Raw genomic sequence first — 23,625 nt, 5'->3', positions numbered from 1 at the left:
GAAGGTGCCCTGTTGTTGGATTTTGTGTAAATTCAGACAAATAGATCATCAATCACACTCTTGTTGCTCCTCATACGTCAATGACACACAGAGAGGAGAAGAACTAGTTTGGTGTTTATCTCCTGACTTCACCACTGCTCTCACAAGTACGTAGCGTAGGCGCCTCACAAACACAGCCTGACACCCTAAAGATGTCAGTCGGGGTGACAGGCCGATCTGGGATGTCAGCACAGAGCAGCAGTGAGTAATAATCCTGCATGCCTTCTGGCTCTGACCTGTCCTGTCTCACCACTGTTTGCCTTTCCTGCCGCCCCTCCAGCCTGTTTGCTCAGGCCTTCTCTGACACAGAGGTGAGAGGAAAATGAGTCTGTATACGCTGCCTCAGCATCTGGACACAACCTCAGCTCCAACCACCTCGCTTTACCAGCTTCTTTCTCATTACACTCTGGTGACTTTAAACATTGATCTCCACCGCTGTGCTGCTGTTTCATGCTCCCTTTCTTATGTAGAAATGTAAAATAATTGTTCTGGGTCAAGAGTCAGATGACAAGAGACTGGTGTCTATAGTATTGAGCTAAAACCAGCAACTGCATTGTTTGCCCTATGTTAACATAGTTTATCTTATGTTAGTATATTATTCTTATTCTTATTATTCTTGTTCTTATTATTTATTAAGACTTGCAAAACAAAAATACAAAATGAGAAACTGATTTTGCCTTTCTTTATTTTTTTGGTTTGCAAAAAAATCTGAAATCAGGAAACTGAGTTCAGGTACAACTGTGTGGTGCTGACAGTTTAAAAAATAATAATAACCTTCAACCTGATTGAGTGTGTGCTGTAAAAGCATTTACATGTCAACTTCTCCTTAATGGATTCATAAATGTGATTTTGACCTTGCCATGATTACTGACTGTGTCCTTTCTCACTGAAGACAAGTGTCAGTGGGTTTCTGTCTGGTGTCTCATGGATTTTATTGAGCTTCAGAGGTGCTGGTAATTTCTTGCCATTGGACAGTGAAGATGAACTGTTTCCCTCTGTTTCCAGGCTTTATGCTAGCTATTTGTGTGCTGGCTGAGCTACTACCAGCAAAGACAGTAAGTACAGTCTTTTAAACACACACTTATAGAGCTCTGGACAATACCTTCCTTATTGTTCGTCTGATGTTACTTTGACATGTTGGATGAAAAGTGAGGAGTTTAAAGGAATACAGTCGATGTCTCTGGCGGTCCTTTAGAAGATGGATTACAGTACCCCGATGATATTGACTTTTTCAAAAAGTTCCGGCATCGTGTGGACGGGGCCTTAGAAACTCTCTCCAGAGGGAAACACTTGTTTTTATCACCTACAAACACACTTGAGAAAAAAACATAATTACATATTACATCAATGGGAAATTTTACTTTCAAACCAGAGAGTATAAATCACTGTTGATCCTTTAAAAAAATGTAGAAGATCGTTTTCATACGGTCCAATCTCCTGTTGCTGTGATGTGTGAGCTGAACACATAATGTCAGGTTGTTAATATATTCCTAATGGGCTTCTAAAGGGTGGCCACCGTGTGGTGCAACTCACACCCAATAACACTGCACACTCTGGTGACAACACACTTTGTCTGCTGGGTGCAAACTGGCTCTGGTGAGGACTCCTGAGCAAGGCAGCGTTTACTCACAGGGCAGTGCAGCAGGTAACAGATACGTACCAACCCCACCATGTGCACAGGTGGATCTATGGGTGCAATACTGGTGGTGACATGTTGACAGGTGAACCTGTAGAGGGGACGCTTGAGAAGACTTTAATAAGAGCAGCTCCTCTTTTATACCTCGATAAAAACGGGGCCTGTTTGGATCCAACAAAATCAGACCCGAGGGTAGCACAGACTTAGATTTTCCGATCATTTAAATCAATTTATAGCACCGGACGTGTTATGTTAAAGTCAGATTAATTTTGCAGACTTGCAATGCTTGCTTGTGAAATTCAACATGCTGAAGAGACCATGACCAGATGGCCACAGAGATAGAAAAGTACGGCCTCCACCGTCCCATTAATCATAGCAGCTAATAATAAACATATAAATAGCCACAAAGCCGACCCTAATGGATGAATTGGCTCATTACTTAAAAACACAAACAAGGGCTTTGCTCAGACCAGATTTTGGCGTCAGCTCTAATTACTTTTATTTCGGGTATCTGTTATGCTGGTGGGGAATGTGCCTATGGTTCCGCCACGTTCTGAGGGGCCGCTGCCCCGTCACGTCTGTGGTGAGATTCCACAGTGATGGAGGACGTGTCAGCAGAAGACTTCTTTGGCCCTCTTACCAAAATCCTATGATCAAGGTGGTAGCCTCATGCTAATATCATATGAGATCCTTGTAAACCGAGCTCAGCCCTATCTGACACAGCCGACAGCCGTTGAAGCGGTTCTGCGACAGGAACAGCAGAGCGGACGTGACGGCACGCTTTGAGGAGCAGATGAAGAGTAAAAGCAAAAACAGAGGTCTTTTACAATATGTTAAATTTATATCTCAATCATATAATTTATCTCTATACGATATTCAGATGTAATTTTATCATCTTTGTCACATAATTGTGGTGTTTGCGCAGATATGTGCTCACTAAATTGTGTTATAATTTAATTCTTTATAGGTTCTTTCACTGTTAAACTACAGTAGTATAATGTCAGAGTCAGATCTCTTAAATTTATGGTTCTGTATATTCTCATATGTGATTAACACTGATGTACTGCTTTTCACACAGTCGAGGTCTAGGTGATAAAATGTAAACCAGGAATGTTCAGACCAGAAGGCAGAAATCATCCAATAGATCGTCAAAACATGCCAGGGTCATTCTGCATCGTCTGTAGGAGGAACAGTTCAGGTGGAAAGAGACTCCAGCGGTGCTCCGATCAGCCCCGACAGATAAATCACCAATCACCTCCTCCATTGAGGGGAAAATGAAACTTTCATGAAATAATCTCATGTAGAATATATTTACAATAAGATGAATGCTTTTAAAGAAGTCCAAGAGATTCTGGACTTTTAACAAGATAACAAACATTTTTAAGCCCCTCATAGCAGCAGCTTCCTATGAGTTCATGCTGCAGTGAAAAATGTTCAAACCACAGTTAACATGTAGAGCAGGGGTGTCAAACTCATTTTCACCGAGGGCCACATAACTATAATGGTTGTTCTCAAAGGCCCAGATGTAACTTATTAATGTAACTCAATGTCATGTAAGTTACACACATTAGCTACACATAAAAATAAACCATAAAATGTATTTTTTTGCTTTTTACTCTGTTAGCATTAATTCCATGAATTTATCACGTAATGAAATCAAACACAAGTTAGGACATTAACGTTGTTCAAAACGTTTTAGTCAAAGTTGAAGAAATGTAGTTTTAAGTTAAAGCACACTTTTACCTATTTATTTTTAGACACTCTGACCTTTTATCATCTCGCGGGCCACATCAAATGATGTGGCGGGCGACATGTGGCCCGCGGCCCCTGAGTTTGACACGTGATGTAGAATTTGGGTGAGGCTGATGGACTTTATACTTCAGACAGTATCAGGTGAACTGAGAGGCAAATGGGAGTTGAAGTGGATTGATCATTTCATTAATTAATACGTATCAACCAGAGAGGAGTGCAACTGAAATGTCCATCTGACGCTGAGCAAAAGCTCCCTGAGAGTTTTTTAACATAATTCATATGATCGGAATAACACCTACACAACTAGCAGTGAGTGGAACCACACTACGATGAGAGGGTAACAGGCTCTCAGCTCATCTCTGCCACTTCTGCTTGGTGTTTGCCTGGAGGCCCGTACAGCTGTAAATGAGAAGAAATCTCCAAACAGTTCAACATCCGCTGGCACGAAGTGACACCGGCAGCCCCATCACTATATCTCTTTTGTAGTGGACGCGATGACAACAATTCCACCCCAAGTTATGTTTTTCAGAGTAAATCGGACAAGGAAGGAGCTGTGGCTCCCCGGCAGCAGAACCAGACTGTGTTTGGTCATCTCACTTCAATGTGAGGAATCAGCTGTCTCCTCCAGGAAGCTCCATGCTGAGCGTGTCTCCAGTGGAGTCGCTGCCGGTGCTCATACACAGAGAACCAGAGCGTCACAGCGTTAACCCAGAAGCCTCTGCAGCTGATCTCTACCACTAAACACCATCTTTGACACGCAGATCTTCATACAACAAAAGTTCACAGGTTTTTGCACTGCAAAATGTTGTAGAGAATCTTAAGACATAGATTTTTTCACTTGAAAGTAAGTGTGTAAAACTGATGAAAAAATGTTGAGTTGGTGTTTTGCGAGGAGTTCATGTTATAAAAATAAGAACAAGAATTGAAATCTATGAGGAATGTTGTTGAGTCCACATCCACATGGAGTATTTAGAGAGAATCCTTGTTTGTCAAACTGTAAAACAAGTTTCCTTACGCCCTCCAGATGTTTCTGTAGCTGTGATGGTGACAGCTGGATGCAATGGAACTGCAAATATCCTGCTGCTACCGGTGACTTTCTAGACGTGTGTGCTGATCGGACTGCCTCTGGAGGTCTCAAAGGAGACACAAAGTGAGTCATGATGAGGAATGGACCAGACCAGTGACAAAAGAGATTAAAGTTCGGTTTCCTTGTTTGCAGTATGTTAATACCTTCAGTCAAGAGACAAAACCTATGAGGTCACAGCTGATTTTAGAAAGGATCTTGAAGGCCGAGAAGGCCGACTCCTTTTGTCAGAAAAGAGAAAAGACAAGGAGGCAGACAGACGTAGACGGATAGAGACAGAGAACTGTGGGAATACTGGTTTAATGTGAGCTTCTCTTGTTTCAGAGCTGGGAAACAGAACACACAGAACAAATGAGAAGTAAACACACAACCACAGGAAGCCATTAACTACAGCTAGGACCAATTAGACCTCAGCAGGTGTTCTTACCCTCGCCTGCTGTGGTCGTGCCTCACCTCCTAGTTTGTAACACAGAGTCCTACTGGAAGGCCTTTAAAGTCCTTTATTGTCTTCTCTTTGTCCCCCCAACCAAGTGCAAGTCATTAGAGGGGAACGGTTGTATCCTCTTGAAGGAGCTCGGCTTTTAGGAGAGGAAGATAAGACAGGATCTCACTCACATTAGACCTCCTCAGAACAGAAGCTCCTCAGAGCTTATTGCTCTGTTCACACCCAGTCAGAACAAAATTCAATGTAAAAGGAGAACTGCATGTGCGAACAGGCCGTGAACAATTAGTGGGAGAAAAAAAAAAAAAAAACTAAGAAATTTTGTAAAGCAAAAAATAAAAAAAATAAAAAAAAAGTTTTCACTTTATTTATTTTTAATAGAAAAAAAGTTCAACCAGCAGGGGGATGTGGACATCCACAATAACCGGTGACGTGAGGTGTGGTTTGACCATATAAAATAAGTTAATACATAATAAACATAATGAGCTGGCATGTAATCAGGGTGTACCCTGCCTCTCAGTAGCCAGCTGGGATAGCCTCCAGTGACCTGTGCTGAACTGCTTCAGGATGAGGCTCACAGAGACCTGCATCGACTCAGAGACGGTGCAGGTCGCGGTGAGCCTCTAGATGGCGCTAAAAGACAAACAGAGAGACACCAAATGAAAGCAGAGAGAGCGCCACTTCAGAATGGAAGCAGTTCCCACTATTGACCACAGGGAGGTGATGACATTATTGATTGCTGATGGGATGTTTCTCTCATTATTACCTGTCTTCTCTGTTAGTGATGGGGAGCAGTGACTGTTCAAGAGTCTTAAATCATCCATGTGGGGTTTACGCCCACCGGGGCCTCCAGGTCCAGGTCTGGCTAGAATGGTCTTCCCCCTCCAGGACTTGACTTCCACTTCTTTGCCAGCCTAACAACAGTGAAAACCTAATTTAGATTCTGTGGGAGTGGATCAGTCAGCTTGCCTGAAGATTAAAAAAAGAATGCATTTTTGCATTCCTCTTGTCAGCCAAGTGAAACCTCCCACACAACACAGCCTGACATTGTGTTCTCACAAAGTCCAGCCAAAAAAAAATCGAACATACACAAGTGGAATATGCCCACGTCCTCTCCCACAAAGCCCTCACCTGAATTCATGATCTTCATCATGTTTAAAAAAAATATTTCATGTGGCTATGGCCTGTCCTGAGCATCTTATTGGGCAATAGTGTCCCTGCTTAATCTGGATGGAGAGTGATATGCAACAGATGTCCCAGAGAGAAGATTTAGGGAAGGATTTCCAATACATCTGGATGGGGACTTGGCAAAGAATCTAAAGAGAAAAGAGATATAAAAGGCATGCGAAATGTGGGCAATGTCACCAACATGTGAAAGCACATGCATATAAAGAATTTAACTACACTTAAAAATGGAGAAAACAGCATGCTCAAGATTTTATGGGAGGACAGTACTCTCTGATCTTCCCTCTGAGGTCACCCTGTTCCTGGGAAATGCCTGGTTCCTAACAAGACGCCATGAAACGACCACGCTGCTAAAGTTTACAGGCTGAGTCTGTTTTGTCCTTTCTCACAAAAGCTGCTGGAAACACAGGATTTGTCAGTTCCGTTGCCACAGTAATAGAGCTGTGACACAGCAGAGGGACCTGCAGTTCTTTAGCTGTCGCTGCTGTGTGCAAACTGTCAGCGACGGGCAGCTTCCATCTGCGCTCCACACCACCACAGATCACAGGAGGATAATGCCACCGCGCTGCTGCGTCAGGCCATCCTGCCTGACAGGAGTCATGAATAGCAGTGAGATGGGTAGAAGCAAAGTTTTGGAAGATTTTTTTTTAAGGGCTGGTTAGGCAAAATGATTCCATCCATAACAGACCCGACTGTCTGAAATGTTACCTGATTGAATGCAAGTATTTGAACTGCTGCAGACGTAATAATGAGAATGTTACCTCAAAGACAGGCAGGCATGAATGGATCAAACCTAAAGCCTCGATCCAGCAGCGACATTTACGAAAGAGAGGTCAAGAAACAAGGCTATGATTTAAATGACACGATAGAGGAAGATTACACAACTATGTATCTCAGAACCAGGACACAAAATCATCGCAGGGTCGTGAAGAACCGAATGGGTCTGGGTTTGTCCAGTCTTAAATAAAATGTCATTTAACCGGGTTATAGCTGACATTTTACTCTAAATACTGGTGCATGGGGTTTTAACACTTTCTGGCATCCGCAGGTAATAAGTGTGAATCTGAAGAAGGACTGATGGACCCATGAAGGTCTTTGCACTCAGACGTCATTGCCAAGTCTCTGCTGAAAACAATTTGAAGGAATGTATGCATGAATCCAGAAAGAAATTCTGATGCAGGACTCCTCACTCCTGAATTCACTTGATGATGTAGAGACCATGTTTCTAAAACAACTTATCAATAATCTTTCTGGGAGCTATCCAGAAATGCAGGCATGTCTCAACTGTTACACTCTTCTGTCCAACCTTAAAGAGTGTTAAACACACACACACACACACACACACACACACACACACACGTGCGCACACACACACACACACACACACACAAAACAAAACTTTTGGTTACCAAGTAACTGAGAACAATGCAAGAGTGCAGCTGTAATGCAGATCACACTGGACACACAAATATAAATGTCTTCCTATTAATAAGTTTGTGACTGTAAACATCAAGTTTGGTCCAAACTCATGCATGTTTTTGTGTTTTGATTCAGCTTGAGTTTGTTCTAATAGTTCATAGTAAATTGTATGCAACCTAAATTTAATAATATGATGGTCTTAATTTGTTTAAATGTGAATACGTATTTCCTGTACATTTATATAAAATGTTGTACATTGGTTTGTTAAGCTCTAAACTGACCTTTAATCCCTATAGTGACACCCCTTTCCTCCTGATTACAACATGACCGTCAGTGAGTATCTCATCAATCTGACACTTGAGATGAAGGTATCTCCCAGATTTTTAATATGTTTTAATCAAACACATGTAAAACAGGTTGACCATCCATTCCTGAGATCACGCACCTGAGCTCTGTGTATTGGTAACCCTGCTTAACAGGAAATCTAAGAAGCTTAAACACTAATGCTCCAATAGGCTCAGGTAGATACAGTGGCAACAAAGAGTCTTTCATATTCTTTTTGGAGATTGTCCAGAAAGGTAGAAGAAATCTAAATGAATGCAAGTCCTCGTTATGTAACGGAATTATTTAAGAGGCACAACAAAAGTAATCTTTTGAAGAATGGAAAAGCGGCAGTGGTAGTTGCGTAATGGAAGAAATAAAGATATTTTACTTCAAATGTCATAAAATCATCCGCTGTAAAAAAAAAAAATCTTTTTGACAGTACAAATATTTGAAAAATATTAAATACTGTACATCAGTGATAAATCCCAATAAAGGATACAAGCCCTCTTATGAGGAGGAAACAAACAGTCCCGTTGGGTTCCAGCAGCAGACGCTCATAAAACGCTGCTGCTGATAGCTTATTGTTCTCCAACACAAAGGAGTCTCTTTACGCGCTCCCCTCTGACGCGCCGGTGGCGCCCCGCTGAAAACACACACCATGTGCAAAGGAGGATAACATTGAAGTATTCAGATCAAGCGACAAATAAACATTGGTTAAGTATTTCATTTAGAAAAACGTCCCTGTCGCGATGAGCCACAGGCTGCAAAAAACCCCCCAAAAAAACCTTTCAAATCTTATTTTCGTTCAGACGGGTGAATATCACGGTTACTATCATTCGGTGTAATTTATTAAATGAGGGATTTTCTTTCTTTTTTTTTTTTTTCTTTTCAAAATGAAATCTAATGAATAATTTCAGAACAAACTGACAATCCTCTTGAGCGTTTTAATTCACATGGCTCCTATTTAAAATGCCATCAGCAGCAGCATTAACGCGTCCATCGTCTCTGTTCTCAGGAGTTAAAGAAGAAAGATGGAAAAAGTCGGGTGTCAGCAGCTTTTAAGGTGCGGGAGTGCAGAAAGTTTGTCCACTTTCCCCAAAGCAGCGGCATTTTCGACCCCTTTGAGCCACTCTTTACATTTCCTGACAACGGTCTCATCCACGTCTCCATCCTCTTCTTCATACTCCACGTCGTCATACTTGTACTGATCATTCAAAAGAGATATTTTAACTATAGCGGTGATGTCTTGTTCGTTGTTCTCCACTTTGGCCACAGGAGCGCAACTTTTGGATCCCCCGTGCGTCTTTTTGGATGGGAAAACTCGCCTGTGCCGAAAGTCCGCGGAGGCGCAACACTTCTGTTGTTTTGCCATCATCTGCTTCTCTAGATTTCGTTTTTGGATCACAAGTATGGCTTCGGGGGTGAGACTGAGGGTAAACTGGATCTCCTTCTTCCCGTCCTCTTTGCCGAGGAGCTGTCTGGTGGAGTCCATGGAGCTGGAGCGCCTCACTACTTCGGTTGATTGCTGAGGCTTTGGCACCGTCAGCCAGGAACATTTCCCCTGGGTCTCCTGACCGGCATCCACCTTCTGACACGGATTTTTACGCTTCTCTTGCTGGGCTTTGCGCCCCAGATTCCTTAAATTAGCAGTTGTCCAAGAGACGCAGTGCTTGACTTTATCCGATCCCCCTTTTTCTCTCGCGGATTTGCTGGTGAGCTCAGACTGAGGAGGCACGTCGTTGGCTTTCTTTTTTCCAAAAAGTTCTCTGCCAGGAGATGAGAGGTTGATAGGCGGAAAAGGCATCTTGTGGCCGAGAGGAATCAGAGTATAAAAACGTATAAAGTGTCCAAAATCCAGACGAGGAAGCCCTGCGTAAAGCGGCGCTGATCTGCGGGCATTATCCAACAGCCTGGCGGAAGGAGGCTGCTGCACCTGTTGTCCGCGTTAACCGGAGATCAACTAGTGCTCAGACGCGCAGCTCGGATGCTTTATGGGGGGGGCTGGATGGAAGGCGTGGTCCGGAGACGCTCCAAACAAAGGCAAAGAAATATTCTGATTATGTCATTCCACCGAGAACTTCCTGAAACGGAGAGCCACGCTCACCTCACGTCGCCTCCTCTTCTTTCTCTACGACCCCCCCCCCCCCCACCGATTTCCACCCATTTAAAAAAAACCCAAAAAACCTCATTCGTTGATGCTCTAAAAGTTTAGTAATAACGAAAAAGCATCAGTGAGATGTGGTAGATTGACCGACCTTCGGGGTTTATCTGTAAATACTAAGAGACTTATTTTACGCATTTTTTAGAATTGTATCAGGAAGGGAAAAATTAATTAGAAATGAAATATAAATCTTTTTAAATGTTGAACACAACGCCTGAACACTAGATAGATGTAACAGATACCATAGGTGGTATAAGATAACCCTGCTCGTCCTTGAACCAATCATGTCAGGGTCACAATGCAGTTTGATTTGATCTTTTCCATCCACCCCGTCTCTCCTCACGTCGATGCCCCTGATGCACACGGCCCATTGTTCTTTCAGCTGTGACTGACATCTGGGGAATACAAATAGTTTGCTGTATCGATTTCCCTTATTTCTGCTTTTATCTGCATTTTCAACCAGACAGTCCCACAATAAAAACAGTGATTTTGTTCCTCTCAATGTTGAGTGTAAGAGCAAATCAATACGTGCTTCTAAATAAATAGATTTTTAGACCATTAATGTGATATTGCCGGGGGGGGGGGGGGGGGGAGAGATTTGCAGCGGACATTCAACAGATCAAAAGTCAGTTGCTCTAGAGATCACTGTATCAATATATATCATTATATTTTCATAAATGATTTATATTATAAAACTGCTTTAATAATAGGACGTTTGTTTGAATTCCCTTACACTGACAGCACACTGAGTCTTGATATACTGTATATATTAAAAAAACAACAACCCAGCAACGAAAACATCCATGACAACACGTTATTTATTAAAGTTTACACAATAACATGGGGTATGAAGCTGCAGAGGGCTGTGACTTGTTTGAGTTCAGGCCCTGTTGTAGCGTGGGACCCCTGTCCTCTGTGACATAACAAAGGATTAGATGGAACCAAGAGGAAACATTCGGGGAGTTGAACAGATTGCAGGGGTCAGGATGCTTTCTCCTTAACTTCTCTGTAATAGCAGGCAAATAACAAAAACAACGCTCCCTTCGTTCAACAGAATCCGTTTTTATCCCCACACTAAATTGCTGAAGGATTTATTGAGTCACTGCCAAGTTAGTTGAACAAGTGAGGGGAGATTTTCCATGTTAATCCACCATGCCTTACACAAGCGACTAATGAAACTATGTGGTGTCTGCAAAACAGGACGTGCTCTTATTTAGTACCAGAACAGAAACAAACATGAAGGCACTTTATTAAATCAAGAGAAAATCTCCTAAATAGGGAACTGGATGAGCTGGTTCCTTTCAGTGTGTGATACCAAAAGCAGTTTAATAAAACTGTCTAATTATGTCACAATAAAATAAAATGTAGGGAGGTCCATAGTCCTCCTAAGGTGTCCAAGAAGAGGATAATGTTCATGTCTGCACCACCGATGGGGGGAAGGTTGAAGCCATGAATCTTGTGGAAGAGGTTGTCATGACAACCGTATCCTCAAAGGCTATCCCATCATGCTGAAGCAATTTAGGGAACCCGGTGCAAGCTATAGTGGGTTATTAGGTCACATCATACCCACAATGCTCATAAAAGCATAATTAAATGGGTCAATGTTACATCTGGCAGGAACTCAAATCTAAAAAGGAGGAATTTTCATGGAATCTGATGAGGCAAAGGGGGGTAGGTGTAATCAAACACACATTAGGATATCTACAGATGAGATAGGAGATGCTTCTCTAATCTTTTTGGTGGAAAAGCTAAAAATTACATATAAATATATACCAGTGTATCATCAGTGGAGTCTGCCTCAAATCTCTAAGGAAAGATAATCATAAATATGGAGGCACATCAGAGTTTATTTATACATCAGTGCCTCTTAGATAGAAAACAAAGACTTTTATCAAATGTTTCCAAGCTCTAGGAACACGATTTAAAAAGGCAGAAGTGGAATCTTTCCGTTCAAGATGTAAATGTGTACGATTGGTCATCATTTCAAAGGATCTCTTCATATGCTCGTATATACACGACAAAAATCTAAAGGCACGTGTGTCGCAATTATCGTACAGCAAAGCCAACATTATTTCCCTGAATTTAAATGGTATAAAATCCTCCGAATTTATAAGAATATTTTTAAATATATGAATCATTCAAGGCACTCGTGTCACATCAGAAGCAAAAGAAAGCTGTACAATCTGATTAAGTTTAGAGACCAGGTAGACTTTAGAGGTTAGATTCACAGTATGAAAGAACCATAGAAAAATTTGGATAGTATATAAACAATGTAAATGTATATTTTACACAGCAATCATTCTAATAGTTTGCTTATTGGGACCAGTCTTCAAATGAAAGAGTGCAGTCCTAACTCAGACAGGTCGTGAAGCATTTCATCACAGCGTCCCTGCAGAATGAAACAAACAGAAGGAAATCTGTGAATTGGGCCAAAACAAAGACGTGGAGTTAAAAATATACAAGGAAAAATAAATACAGTAGGTCAACTCTGTCGGGTGCGTTAAATAAATCTTCCATCCTGTGCTGCGATGCTTTGGGCGGAGCCCCGCATGAATAAGTGATTGTGTTTTGGTGGGGAAGTACCACACGCTCAGAGTGACGGGGGCTCCCTTTCTCCAGGTTTTTCCTCTGCCTTGACGGATGACGCAATACGAGCGATCACCATGGTTACCTGTTTTGAGTTTCTCCTCACAATGCTCGATCTTGCCATCGCTGTGTTGCTATGCAGACTTCGCCTGCAGCCACAGTTAAAATTTCAATGGAGGAGGTGTAAATGCCATCAAGGTCACAAGGAGAAAGGGGGGTGGGGTGGGGAGGGGTCATAAGCGGTCTGTGAAGGCGGGGGAGGATGGTGGATCGACAGGAGAGCTCTCCTTCTGGTTTGTCTGTCTCATGCATCACCAATAACACTCAACACCAGCACCCTCCTCTTCTTCCTCCCATCAAGACTGAAGTTTGGTTTTCTTATATTCTGAGGCTTGACTCTATTTTTACTTCCCAAAACCTTCATGAATAAACCATCCGTCCCTGAGATCCCCACCCCCCATTTCCGATTGCCTATTAAAGCAACAGCAGCCCTAAAGCATTGTGGGAAGAGCACATGCAGCAGGTTTCAGTGCCCGGGTCTACCAGCCAGAGTGGTTATAAATAGGCAACAAGACAAAATACATTAAAGGATCAAGAACAGTGGCCATGTGGCGTTGTGGCTGGCCAGGTATCCGTTTGTCTGACCACAGACGAGGAGAGGTGGGGGCTGCACTCTGATTCTCTCTAAATGTGTCCCTCAGAGGGATGGAGATCTGTGATCAAAATACGCTGCAGATCTGTGGCAGCGTGGCAAACCAAAGAGCTAAACGATCAAATCTAAATGAAATGAAAAATGGATTAAAATAAAGAGCTTAGGGAGCAGGAACAATAACACCTCAGCAAACAAAATAATTAGGAAAGTAATAAATAATAGAGATGTGAACAAATAGAAAAATACTGGTTAAATTTGCATTACCTCTATAGGAATGTGTTTTTTTGGAAGGGGTGTAAAGGAGAAGGTCTTTGTCTAAGCTTTGCCTTGCTAGTATTGGGGGAGGGGGGGGGACTCAGGGACGTCTCTCAGCTGTCAGGACGGATTATAGGGTTGCCCAAACACACAAGGCACTTTGTGGGGGGGCTGAATGCCAGCCCTGGACCCCACTAAGTGAAGCATAACCCTGTTTACAGCTGGACTGATAAAACAACCTCACGCCTGGCTATGGGAGCAGAGAGGTGGTGCAGTGGGGGGGGGGGTCATTTCAGAACCATCACAGTTAGGGGGCCTCTACTACAGGGGAGACTTGTTGGGTCTAGTTCTAATCAAAATTTGAAATTGTCCCTTCACTAGTTAATATAACGTCATCACAGGATACATTATTCCTCAAGAAATGGTTTCATTAGGATACTGTAAAAAAAAAAAAAAGCCAACGACATCAGCAGACGAGTGTAAAACAATAAGCTACCATTTGTTTGACACTGTTCCTGGGATGTGTGTGTTTGTGTGTGTGTGTGTGGGGGGGGGATTACAACCATATGGTGGAGGCAAACTGTTAAAATGAAAACATGTTTTTCCTGAGGGCTCATACAACTACTCCCTCCGGTTTGCTCGACATTTGTAGACTGAGTATCACTGAGACACGAACGGTGGCTGAAAGTGTATTAAAGGTCTCTTTTTGTGGCTCAAGAGAACAGAATGCTCTCACAGGAAGACTGGATTCATTACGCGTGCTAGTGACCTGAACAAAAAGAACAGCCGCACATCAATTTGAATGTATATAATGAACGTCTTTTAATTACCTGGCAAATGGAATGTAAGAGATGCTATACCTGAAAGAGAACCAAAAACACAGAGGTTAAAGACACAGAAGAAAATACTGACTTTATACAAATGAAGAGCTGACACTAAAAAACATGAATAAAACATTCAATAACATTAACATTTTTTTATTTGGTGTAATAAAGGAGACATTTCTCCTCTGATGGGATTAATACTGGCATTTGATTTCCTGGCTGAACAAACAGTTGGTAAAATAAGTATTCAACACGTTAACATCTTTCTCAGTAAATCACCAGATTGGTAACAAGAAATTAAAGACACTAGATCTGAATGACAGCAAGAAAGTATCAAATACATGAAGTAATGGAGGTGTAAAACGGCAAAGGAAGCCAACACACCAGCTGATATATATCAGTTTACAGAAAACAATCCTGCCCCGTGTCAGTGGAAATTTTATATCAGCATCTTTAAGAACAGTTTTACTGAGAAAAATGACTCAATATTTATTTTCCCTTTTATGTGTCATTTGGTTTTATTAAAAAGATGAACATCTTCAGCGAGTTTGTAATGATCCTTGTCAACACACCAGGGGTTTGTAACGGCACGATGTTCAAGAGATTAAAGAAATACCACAAGGAACACCGGATTAAGATTAAGCTAAGACTTGAGATCAACAGAATTACGGCTTCTCTGACAAGCAACAAACCAAGATGTAAAATATGAATTTATATCCTGTCCAGTTTTGATCAGTGGAGTGAAGGGGATCTCATTAACATGACTACGAATGAATCGGGTATCAGTGCATTAATAACTCCAGTCAAGTAAATAACAACCTGATACCCTGTGCTGGAAGGGATTCAAGTTAAGCTGAAAAAAAAGAAAGACTCCTGATCAAACACATATTTCAAACATGTGAGGAATTTGGTCAGCAGATGAATGATTAACTGCTGCTATAAGACGGAGCCTGACGATCATCTTTTCTGACCACCAGTCAGCAGGAAACCCTCGTAGGTCAATGTTCTGAATGGCTAAGCTAAAAGAGTAAGTATGTATGTAAAGTAGAATGTGTCCAGTCCCGTTTCATCAGTTACTTCCCACTGCTTCCTGTGCTCTAGATGGCTTTGGTGTCACATGGTGGCGTTACTGAGGTCTGCCTACAGACTGGACTTCGCCCACCAGTGACTATGTGTCGACGTCTTATTACAGAACCACCTTCACGCAGCCGTCTATGCGCCTGTGTGGGAACGCACTATGCCCTCTGGTCCGTTAATAAGGATGAACCAGAGATGTGTGACTTGCTGTTGCCATGGTGATGCCTCCAAGAATGCAATCAGAGCGGAAGTGAATGTACTACACGTGGGTGCAAAAATGTAGTCACGTGGCTACCAGGGCAGAGCCTTCTTCAGGGGGTCCGGGGTTATAACTGTGTACATTCACACACTAAAAGCCTTTTGTGACTGCTGTGCAAATACATACCAAATTAATGAACATACAAGTGCTGGCATGCCCAGACTCATCGCTCACAGGTTCACTGCTGCGGTGCAACCCAACCCCGCTGACCTAAGAACTACATGTTTTCTTGTTCCACTAATCTGACAGCAGAATTCAGAAAACCAGAGACTCTGAATTGAACTCGTTGCAAACTTGTTGAGGACTTGATGAACTTGATGTCACTTGCAGTTCTAGTTACGAACCATGAAACTGATTTGTATAGATTAGAGAAGACAGATAAAACAGATTAGATAGATGCTGAATTAATCCCGGAGGAAATTGCACAATATCCTCTGGAATTAATCGTATGTAAATATTAATAGTATGTAAATTTCACAGGTGAAAACACCCGTCTGTATCTTTAAGTACTTCCAGTCTGATCTTGGAGGTACTGACCTCATTATTTGTGTATTACATTGTCATTTTATGACACCTGATGTTATGATAAAACATTAAACTGTTCTTTTGAACTATATGTAACTTCCGCTGTGCAGCGAGTCAGCTTAAAGTATCAGCGGAGTGACGAAGATGACTCCACTAAAGCCTCTATAGTTCTGTCATGGACTGAGGGCTCCATCCGGTTGGGTGTTTGTGACAGAGGGACACTTACCAAGTCATTGCCAAAAACTGCAGAATACAGAAGATGAGAGCCAGCACTTTATTGTGCCACTGTAAAATAAAACACAATCCTGGAATTATAATAGCTGGAAACTAAAAAACATTGAAGACTGAAAATGGCTTAAAACTATGAATCATCTTCTTACCCAAAACGCTGCACAAAGTGTTAAGACAAAGCAGAGCTAGAGGGAGAAGAAAGAAACAGTTATGTTCATGCGTGAAAATGACATCTGAAATCTGACACTGGATGTTTTTTAAAGCTGCACAGGAAATGGTGAATTCTACACCGTCCCATTTCAAGCATGAACGTGTTGTAAAGATAAGATGCTTTATCTTGGTAATCCTTTAAGGGGTGGAGAGATTGAACTTGGCTTCCTAATCTAAAATCAGAGACTACAGACCTTTTACAACCTCTCGAGTTGGCGAAGGCAGATACAATGTGAATGTCAGACAAATCGTAATCAGTGAAGCTTCAGGCTTAACTTAACGTCCAAAATAAAAGTCCAACGCCGTATTTACCAGCATAACGATAGTGGCTATCAGTCTTGTTGGCTCAAACATCCGCTTCAGCTGGTTTAGTGGTCCCATAAGGAAGCAGGTGCTTTAAAAACAGAGAAACAGATGAATTACATTTTTAACATCAATTAAAAGATGCATCAGCCTGTTGTGTCAAATGGCAAACCATTATTACATCCTGCCTCAAAGCGGTGAGGTATTGTAATTGTCTGTGTTAGTCCATTCGTCCGTCCGTATGTCTACCAAATATCTTCGCAACCGTTGCAGGTAGAAAAATGAAACAAAAAGCAGATTACTCAGGCAGCGAAAAGGGGATGAAAAAAAAATGACCTTAACCTTGAGAAAACTAGGTCAAGGTCAAATTTCAACTTTTGTACACTTAGGAACCGGATAAGGTAGAAAGACGAGGGAGAAGGTCAGTGTGAGTAAGACCATAATTCAAAGGTAGTGCTTTGATCTATGAAAGTAGGTCAGAGCACTAGTTTTGATCTTTAACCTATGCAAGTAGGTCAGGGTAAAATTTTGTATTCAGGGGAGACATGGGATGTTGCAGTCTGTGACTGCATTGGTTCTAGTTTTATTATATTACAGTTCCTCACATATATAGAATACATATGAACGTGTTCCAGTTTGTGCTAAACATAAATTCTCCATAACCTACATAAACTGTACCAAACCTCAAAATAATCTTAACATGCAAACACACGGACCTCTTTTGAGTGACACCGGAATTGCGTGGTCATGTGAATCAAACTGACAGGTTGTAATAATTAGCGGGTAAAGACTTCCTATGATGACACAATTAGATCCTCCTACATGTCGCACATGTAACGTCAGAGAATGTAACAGGATGAAGGCTTTCCCCGCTGACGAGGCTGGCAGATCTGGAATCAGCAGAGCTGAGTGGGCAGACGAGTGTGTGTAGCGTCACATCTGTTAGCCGAGACAAGAGAGTGGTCTGTTGACGCAGGCTGTTCCTCCTCGTCAGCCAAGAGGGAGGGAAGACAGCAATGACGCTTATATAGACGCTACTGTGGCAGACTAGTGGGAAGGATGACAGCATAGTTAAAGCCATTACGGCTATGAAACCAATACGTTATTGGCTAACGTGGAGAGAATCTGTCGATACAAGTACCAATCTATCAACCCTCTTCTGCTCATCAGGGATGTGACTGTGACGGAACCAGTAAAGGAAGGTCATTTTAGCTCCTTGTTTCTGTCAGCCATGACCCAAAGCTATCGACTGGCTGTAAGGCTCAACTGGCAAAACAAAAGCTAAGCCTTCAGGCTCATTTCTAATCATCTTGCAGTCAGTTACGTAATTATTGATTGGCTTCAGATCTCTACAATATGACACTCTTGGTTTGAATTGGCAAGAACGGTTATGAAAGAAGGAGACAACCCCATTTCTTTACACATCTAATCCTTCTGGACATGTGATACCTGAAACAGAGACCGCCCTGTCCAGGAAAACGAGCACTGATGCTTCACTGTCTGTAAACAGTCAAAGGTATCAAGATCATGTTATGACTCTAGATTCTAGACTCTAGACTCTACATTAGATTATCCATAATATGGTAAAAATTTAGAAGGCTGCTGATCTCTACTGCCAAAAAGACCTCTCATCTCAATTAGCTGCAATTTTAATGTAATTTAAAATGAGTATTTTATCTAATCTTGGGCACCAAGAGCAAAGGGCAGTCCAGGGGCCAATGAGAGTTCTAAGACGAGGCTTCGGTCAAAGATACAGACAGGAAGACTAGTGGAGGGGAACACCCAAAGGACGTCAACACAAACACCGGGAGAAAACAGACAGAGCCCAGCCCGGATACCGCCTTCTGTCTTTGAGGTGATGGTGAAAACCACTGAGCCACAGTGTGTCCACGAACGTCAAACATCCCAAGATTAACTGCAGGAGCAGGTTAGCATATTCCAACGAACAATCATTGAAGCACTCTCCATACAGAAGTTTGTTTTCTTATCGGTGCACCATGCTGGTGGGAAAAACATAGCAAACCACTTAACACAAAACAGTTTTCTGAGAGAAACTGCCTTTTTAGGATCTGGGACAGAACCTTCCTGGTACAGCAGGAGCAAAAGAAACTCTTCTAAATTACATCATAAGAACTAAAACAAGTCCCAGCGTTTAAAGTTAATCAAAAACAATAGTTCAAAGAACAATATTATTAGACCAAGATAGTACATTGCAAACATGATCTGAAGAGCCATACCTGCCAAGAGCTGCAAAGTTCCCTAGTGTGTAGAAAACAGCAAAAAGCGCGATTCCTTTACCTCCAGTGAGGAAAAGCAGCGCTGTACCCTGGACAAACGACAAGAGTCTGTCAGCGACACAGAATAGCTTCTCCATTACACACAATAAAAATAGTGCTGAACTTTAATATGATTGTTGTTTTTTTAAAGAAAAGCATATGCAAATCCTCAAACAGAATTTGGGTCAGTCCAACTATGGACCACCCATTGTTTTATTTATTTATTGTTTTGCATTTGGGAGTCTCTGCACTGAAATGTTCATCTACATCTCCCCCCACTGAGGGCTCTGTCCTGTGACCTCTGTTGCCAACTGATTACATCCCGCTTCAAAGCAGTGATGTATTGTAATTGTCAGCGTCGTTCGTCCGTTCGTCCATCCGTCCATTCGTCTCAAAAATACTTGAGAAAATTAGGTCAAGGTCAAATTTTAGCTTTTGTACATTCAGGAACTGGATAAGATAGAAAGACGAGGGAGAAGGCCAGTGTGAGTAAGACCATAGATCAAAGTTATCTGGGTTTTTGCGGTCATGGATTCTACTCCCAAGATTCTGCCTGATGTAGCAAGTTTATAATGTTTAAAACTTTTTGAAATAACCACAGTGTTGCTATTGGCACTTGCTTTCATTGTCAACATGTTATGACCTGACATTATAATAAATGGCTCTCCAGTGGGAAACTTCCCATCCCATCCCATAATGCCACAATTGAACGCTTCTCTAAGCTGAAGAGCAAGTGCAGCAACAACATTAACAGTGATATGTTCAGTGTATTCTTTGCACAGCTGAGTGCTTTTAACTGTCATGTGACTGTATTGCAGATAATTTGATATACTATTTCATGTGGAATCAACACTTTATTCATTATATGCATTTTTTGATTTAAAAAAAAAAAACTTTTCAAAATAACCTTTCCAGTTAGCCAAAGGATTTCTGTTCTTGGCATCAACTTTCAATCATTTTGTGTTCAGCATATCACATGAAAATAAGTGGGCAAAACTTTGGTGGCACAAACAGTCTCTATCAGCTCTAGTCGCCAGGCCTAAGGAGGCTCTCCAGTAAATGTTGATGTTTTTACTGAAGCATGATGGCTGCCCCCTTGTGTCGAAATATTGTCAGGGTATTTTCTTTTTAAATCACTGCTTGGCTGCAACTCACATGCATGTTCTCTGACTAAATCACTTTCAAGAAGAAGAATGGAAGGTTGGAAAGTATTTTGAGACAATTATGAATAGTGGATTTAGGAATACAGTCAACCCTCGGTTTTCAAACATAATCCGTTCCAGAAGGCTGTTCGAAAGCGAGTTGTTCGAAATCCGAAACTATTTTTCCCATTATAATTAATGTTAATAATTTTAATCCGTTCCAAGTCTAAAAAATAACTTTTTCTAAGATTTTCTTTTACTATTTTACACCATAAACTGCACTGTATACTGTTTACCATAAATAAAAAAGGGTAGAAATAGACACTGTGTTTTATTTTAGTAAAAGATATCCTATCGAACTTTGAACACGAATGCACTACGGAGGAAGCATCCTGGGCAGTTTGCTCGGCTCCCAAGTGAGTCACGTTCAGGTACGCTCGGCTTCTTTCGTTTTGGTCGAGAGACGAATTTTGGTCGAGTTCAGAGACGTAAAATTCTCGGATTTTCTGGTCGAAAACCGATTTGGTCGAGAACAGAAGCGTTTGAAAACCGAGGTTTGACTGTATGTAGCACTGGTCTTTACCGGACCTGATGAGTCTTTAAATATTAATGGATGAATGGAAGAGACAGATAAAGGTTTTAATATTGTGTGTTGGTTGTTGACAAATTCTAGGAAATACCTGAATGTAAATTTCACAACCTGGGCTTATAGAAGTTGTGTTGTGGTGTTGTCAGTATGAATTATGACTATGAAATAATTTTAAATGCCACCAGACTTCCTCCAAACTACAAATCCAAGTGACATGTTCAACTACTTCTTCCTCCTCCCTGTCAAGCAAATAAAAAGATTTGTGGAAAAGAACAGGGGCACGTCTCCATGGTGATGGTGCTGAGACATTCCACAACTTGGTTATAGGTACAAACTTTACAAGAAAATGATGAACAGGCTTTAGCAACACCATACGATCAAACGTCAGAACTACTTCAGACAGAAAACTACAACTACCATGAGATAGCCTTTTCAAAATAAAAGACGTAGGCACTCACCAGAATTGAAAACAGGATGCCTGCAGCGAAGCAGATGACAAACCACTTCACCCTGGTGCTGTAGCTGAGGGAGGTGGCATCAAGGATCTGGAGAGGACGCAGGAAGTCACAAGACTTACATTACATACTGTAATAAATTTTTTTAAAAATCACATGATTCAATGGTGGCAATTTTCTGGTTATACATGCGCACTTGAAAATAAAAGGTAAATAAAAATCTGCAAAGACATGCATACATATCACACGAGAAGCTCTGGTGAGCCAGAGGGAAGCAAAAAATGAACATAAATTTACCAACATTTAACACAGAAATACAAGAATTAAAGTCAGCACCTTACCTCATCCCCCCCTCATCGTGAAAGCGTGCAAAAAATATAAATAAGCAAACAACTGTTAAGCTGTGACAGACGAATGTGACTTTTAGTTGTAAACTCCTAAGCTAACCCACCAAGCTAACATCACGGAAGGCTGCACAGATGACGTTAGCCTAGCCTAGCCTAGCCTAGCCTAGCACTAACAGGGGTTTCCTTTTCACCAAAAGCTAGCGAAACAAACTAAGCGTCACTCAAACTACATCAAACCAATTAAACACAAGGGCAGGCATCTGAGCAAAAAAAAATTACCGAGCCACAGACTTGACACGAAAATAGCACAACTTTATGTTTAAATTCATTATAACAGTTTGGATAGCATTAGCATCTTAGCACATCAAACTGTTGCTACCTGTGCAGTCAGACCTCGTTCTTCATTTTCCTCTTGACCGCTTAACACTCGACGAAGCTTGTCCATCGCTAGACGATCGCTGGCAACAACAAATTAAATATCCAAATGTAAAATTGTTGTGTACAAGGTGTATTTGTAGCTGTGAAAAGTTGAACTTCCTGGCTTCCCTGACTATGCTTACTACTACTGCTGACTTAGAATCCGTTGGGCGAAATAAATGAAAGCCCAGATGACAAAGGAAGTGTTTCAATAACTGATGGCAGGTCAGTTTGTGAAATCAACTTCAGCAAAGTCGATTTCACAACGCCGGAACTATCGTATATTTTATTATTATTATTATTATTATTATTATTATTATTATTATTATTATTATTATTATTATTATTATTATTATTATTATTATTATTATTATTATTATGATGATGATGATTATTATTATTATTATTATTATTATTATTATTATTATTATTATTATTATTATTATTATTATTATTATTACAAACCAAAATAAGTATGCCCCAAATCAAATGATCATGAAATACGGTAGAGCTGCATACATTTCAAGCACACTCATATGATGTTGAATAGGTAGATGAGTACGATTATAATGTTTTCAACATTGCTTTTATCTTGTTCTTTTTTGATGTATAAGGTCTTTTACTTTCATATGCACACAATATACGTATATGAAAGTGCATGCCTTTCATATCTATATATCTCTCTCCACCTGTATATTTGAATAAGCTGACATGTAAACATCACGCTGTCACTTTATATATATATATATATATATATATATGTATTTATTACAAATACATATATATAAAAAAAAGTGACAGAGAAGGCGGTTTTGTTTATGTCGATGAGAAACAGCAAAAAAAACAAAAACAACTTTATTATATTTTTTGCTGTTTCTCATCGGCATTAACAAAACTGCTTTCTCTGTACCCTGCTGTTGCTGTCGCTTTGTCCCCATCTGGTGTTTCAGTAAGAACAAGACAGGACGCAGAAGGAAGCTGCCCTGACAATGCAGTCTGTCTCACAGGCTGAAGTAATACAGTTATACAGCATTTTACACTTGGTGCATTTACAAAAATCTTAAACAATATTTATTCAAGAAATTCAGAAAATGTTTTTTCTCAATCTTTATCCCACATCTGAAGTTGCAGAGTGTAAAACATCCCAGTAACTGGAGTGACTGCATGTCTTCGTCACTTTGAAATCGGTTTCTTCTAACCATTTCTTTATTGTGAATACGTCCAGACCAACCAATGCTGATGGAAAGTGGAAGCTGACAGCCTTTGAATATCCTTTTCAAGATATTAGGAAACACAAAATAACTTTGTTATTCAATAGACATTAATAATAATTAAAATTAAAGACCAGCATTTAATTTTTAAATTTTTTTTATTTATTCATCTATTTATTTTTATGGGGCTTCTTTTAATCTAATGCGGCCCATAGATTAGCATT

The 23,625-nt window shown here is 40.9% G+C and overlaps 2 protein-coding genes across 2 annotated transcripts; both read right to left on the bottom strand.

Moving 5' to 3' along the window:
• Positions 1-8,238: 8,238 nt before the first annotated feature.
• prr18 (proline rich 18) lies at positions 8,239-9,874 on the bottom strand. Its single transcript, XM_068327491.1, has one exon. The coding sequence runs from the start codon at positions 9,683-9,685 to the stop codon at positions 8,930-8,932; it is 756 nt and encodes a 251-aa protein (XP_068183592.1). The 5' UTR covers positions 9,686-9,874; the 3' UTR covers positions 8,239-8,929.
• A 968-nt stretch (positions 9,875-10,842) lies between these two features.
• On the bottom strand, positions 10,843-22,374 carry sft2d1 (SFT2 domain containing 1). Its single transcript, XM_068326904.1, has 8 exons — positions 22,153-22,374; positions 21,430-21,516; positions 19,202-19,290; positions 16,974-17,055; positions 16,601-16,636; positions 16,447-16,505; positions 14,366-14,395; positions 10,843-12,431 (listed from the first exon to the last, which is right to left on the bottom strand). The coding sequence occupies exons 1-8, from the start codon at positions 22,216-22,218 to the stop codon at positions 12,392-12,394; spliced, it is 489 nt and encodes a 162-aa protein (XP_068183005.1). The 5' UTR covers positions 22,219-22,374; the 3' UTR covers positions 10,843-12,391.
• Between the last annotated feature and the right edge of the window lie 1,251 nt (positions 22,375-23,625).

The sequence above is a fragment of the Antennarius striatus genome, chromosome 11, assembly GCF_040054535.1.
Source record: "Antennarius striatus isolate MH-2024 chromosome 11, ASM4005453v1, whole genome shotgun sequence".
NCBI lineage: Eukaryota > Metazoa > Chordata > Actinopteri > Lophiiformes > Antennariidae > Antennarius > Antennarius striatus.
Note: the sequence above shows the minus strand (reverse complement) of the source record. Positions and strands in the feature narration are given on the sequence as shown.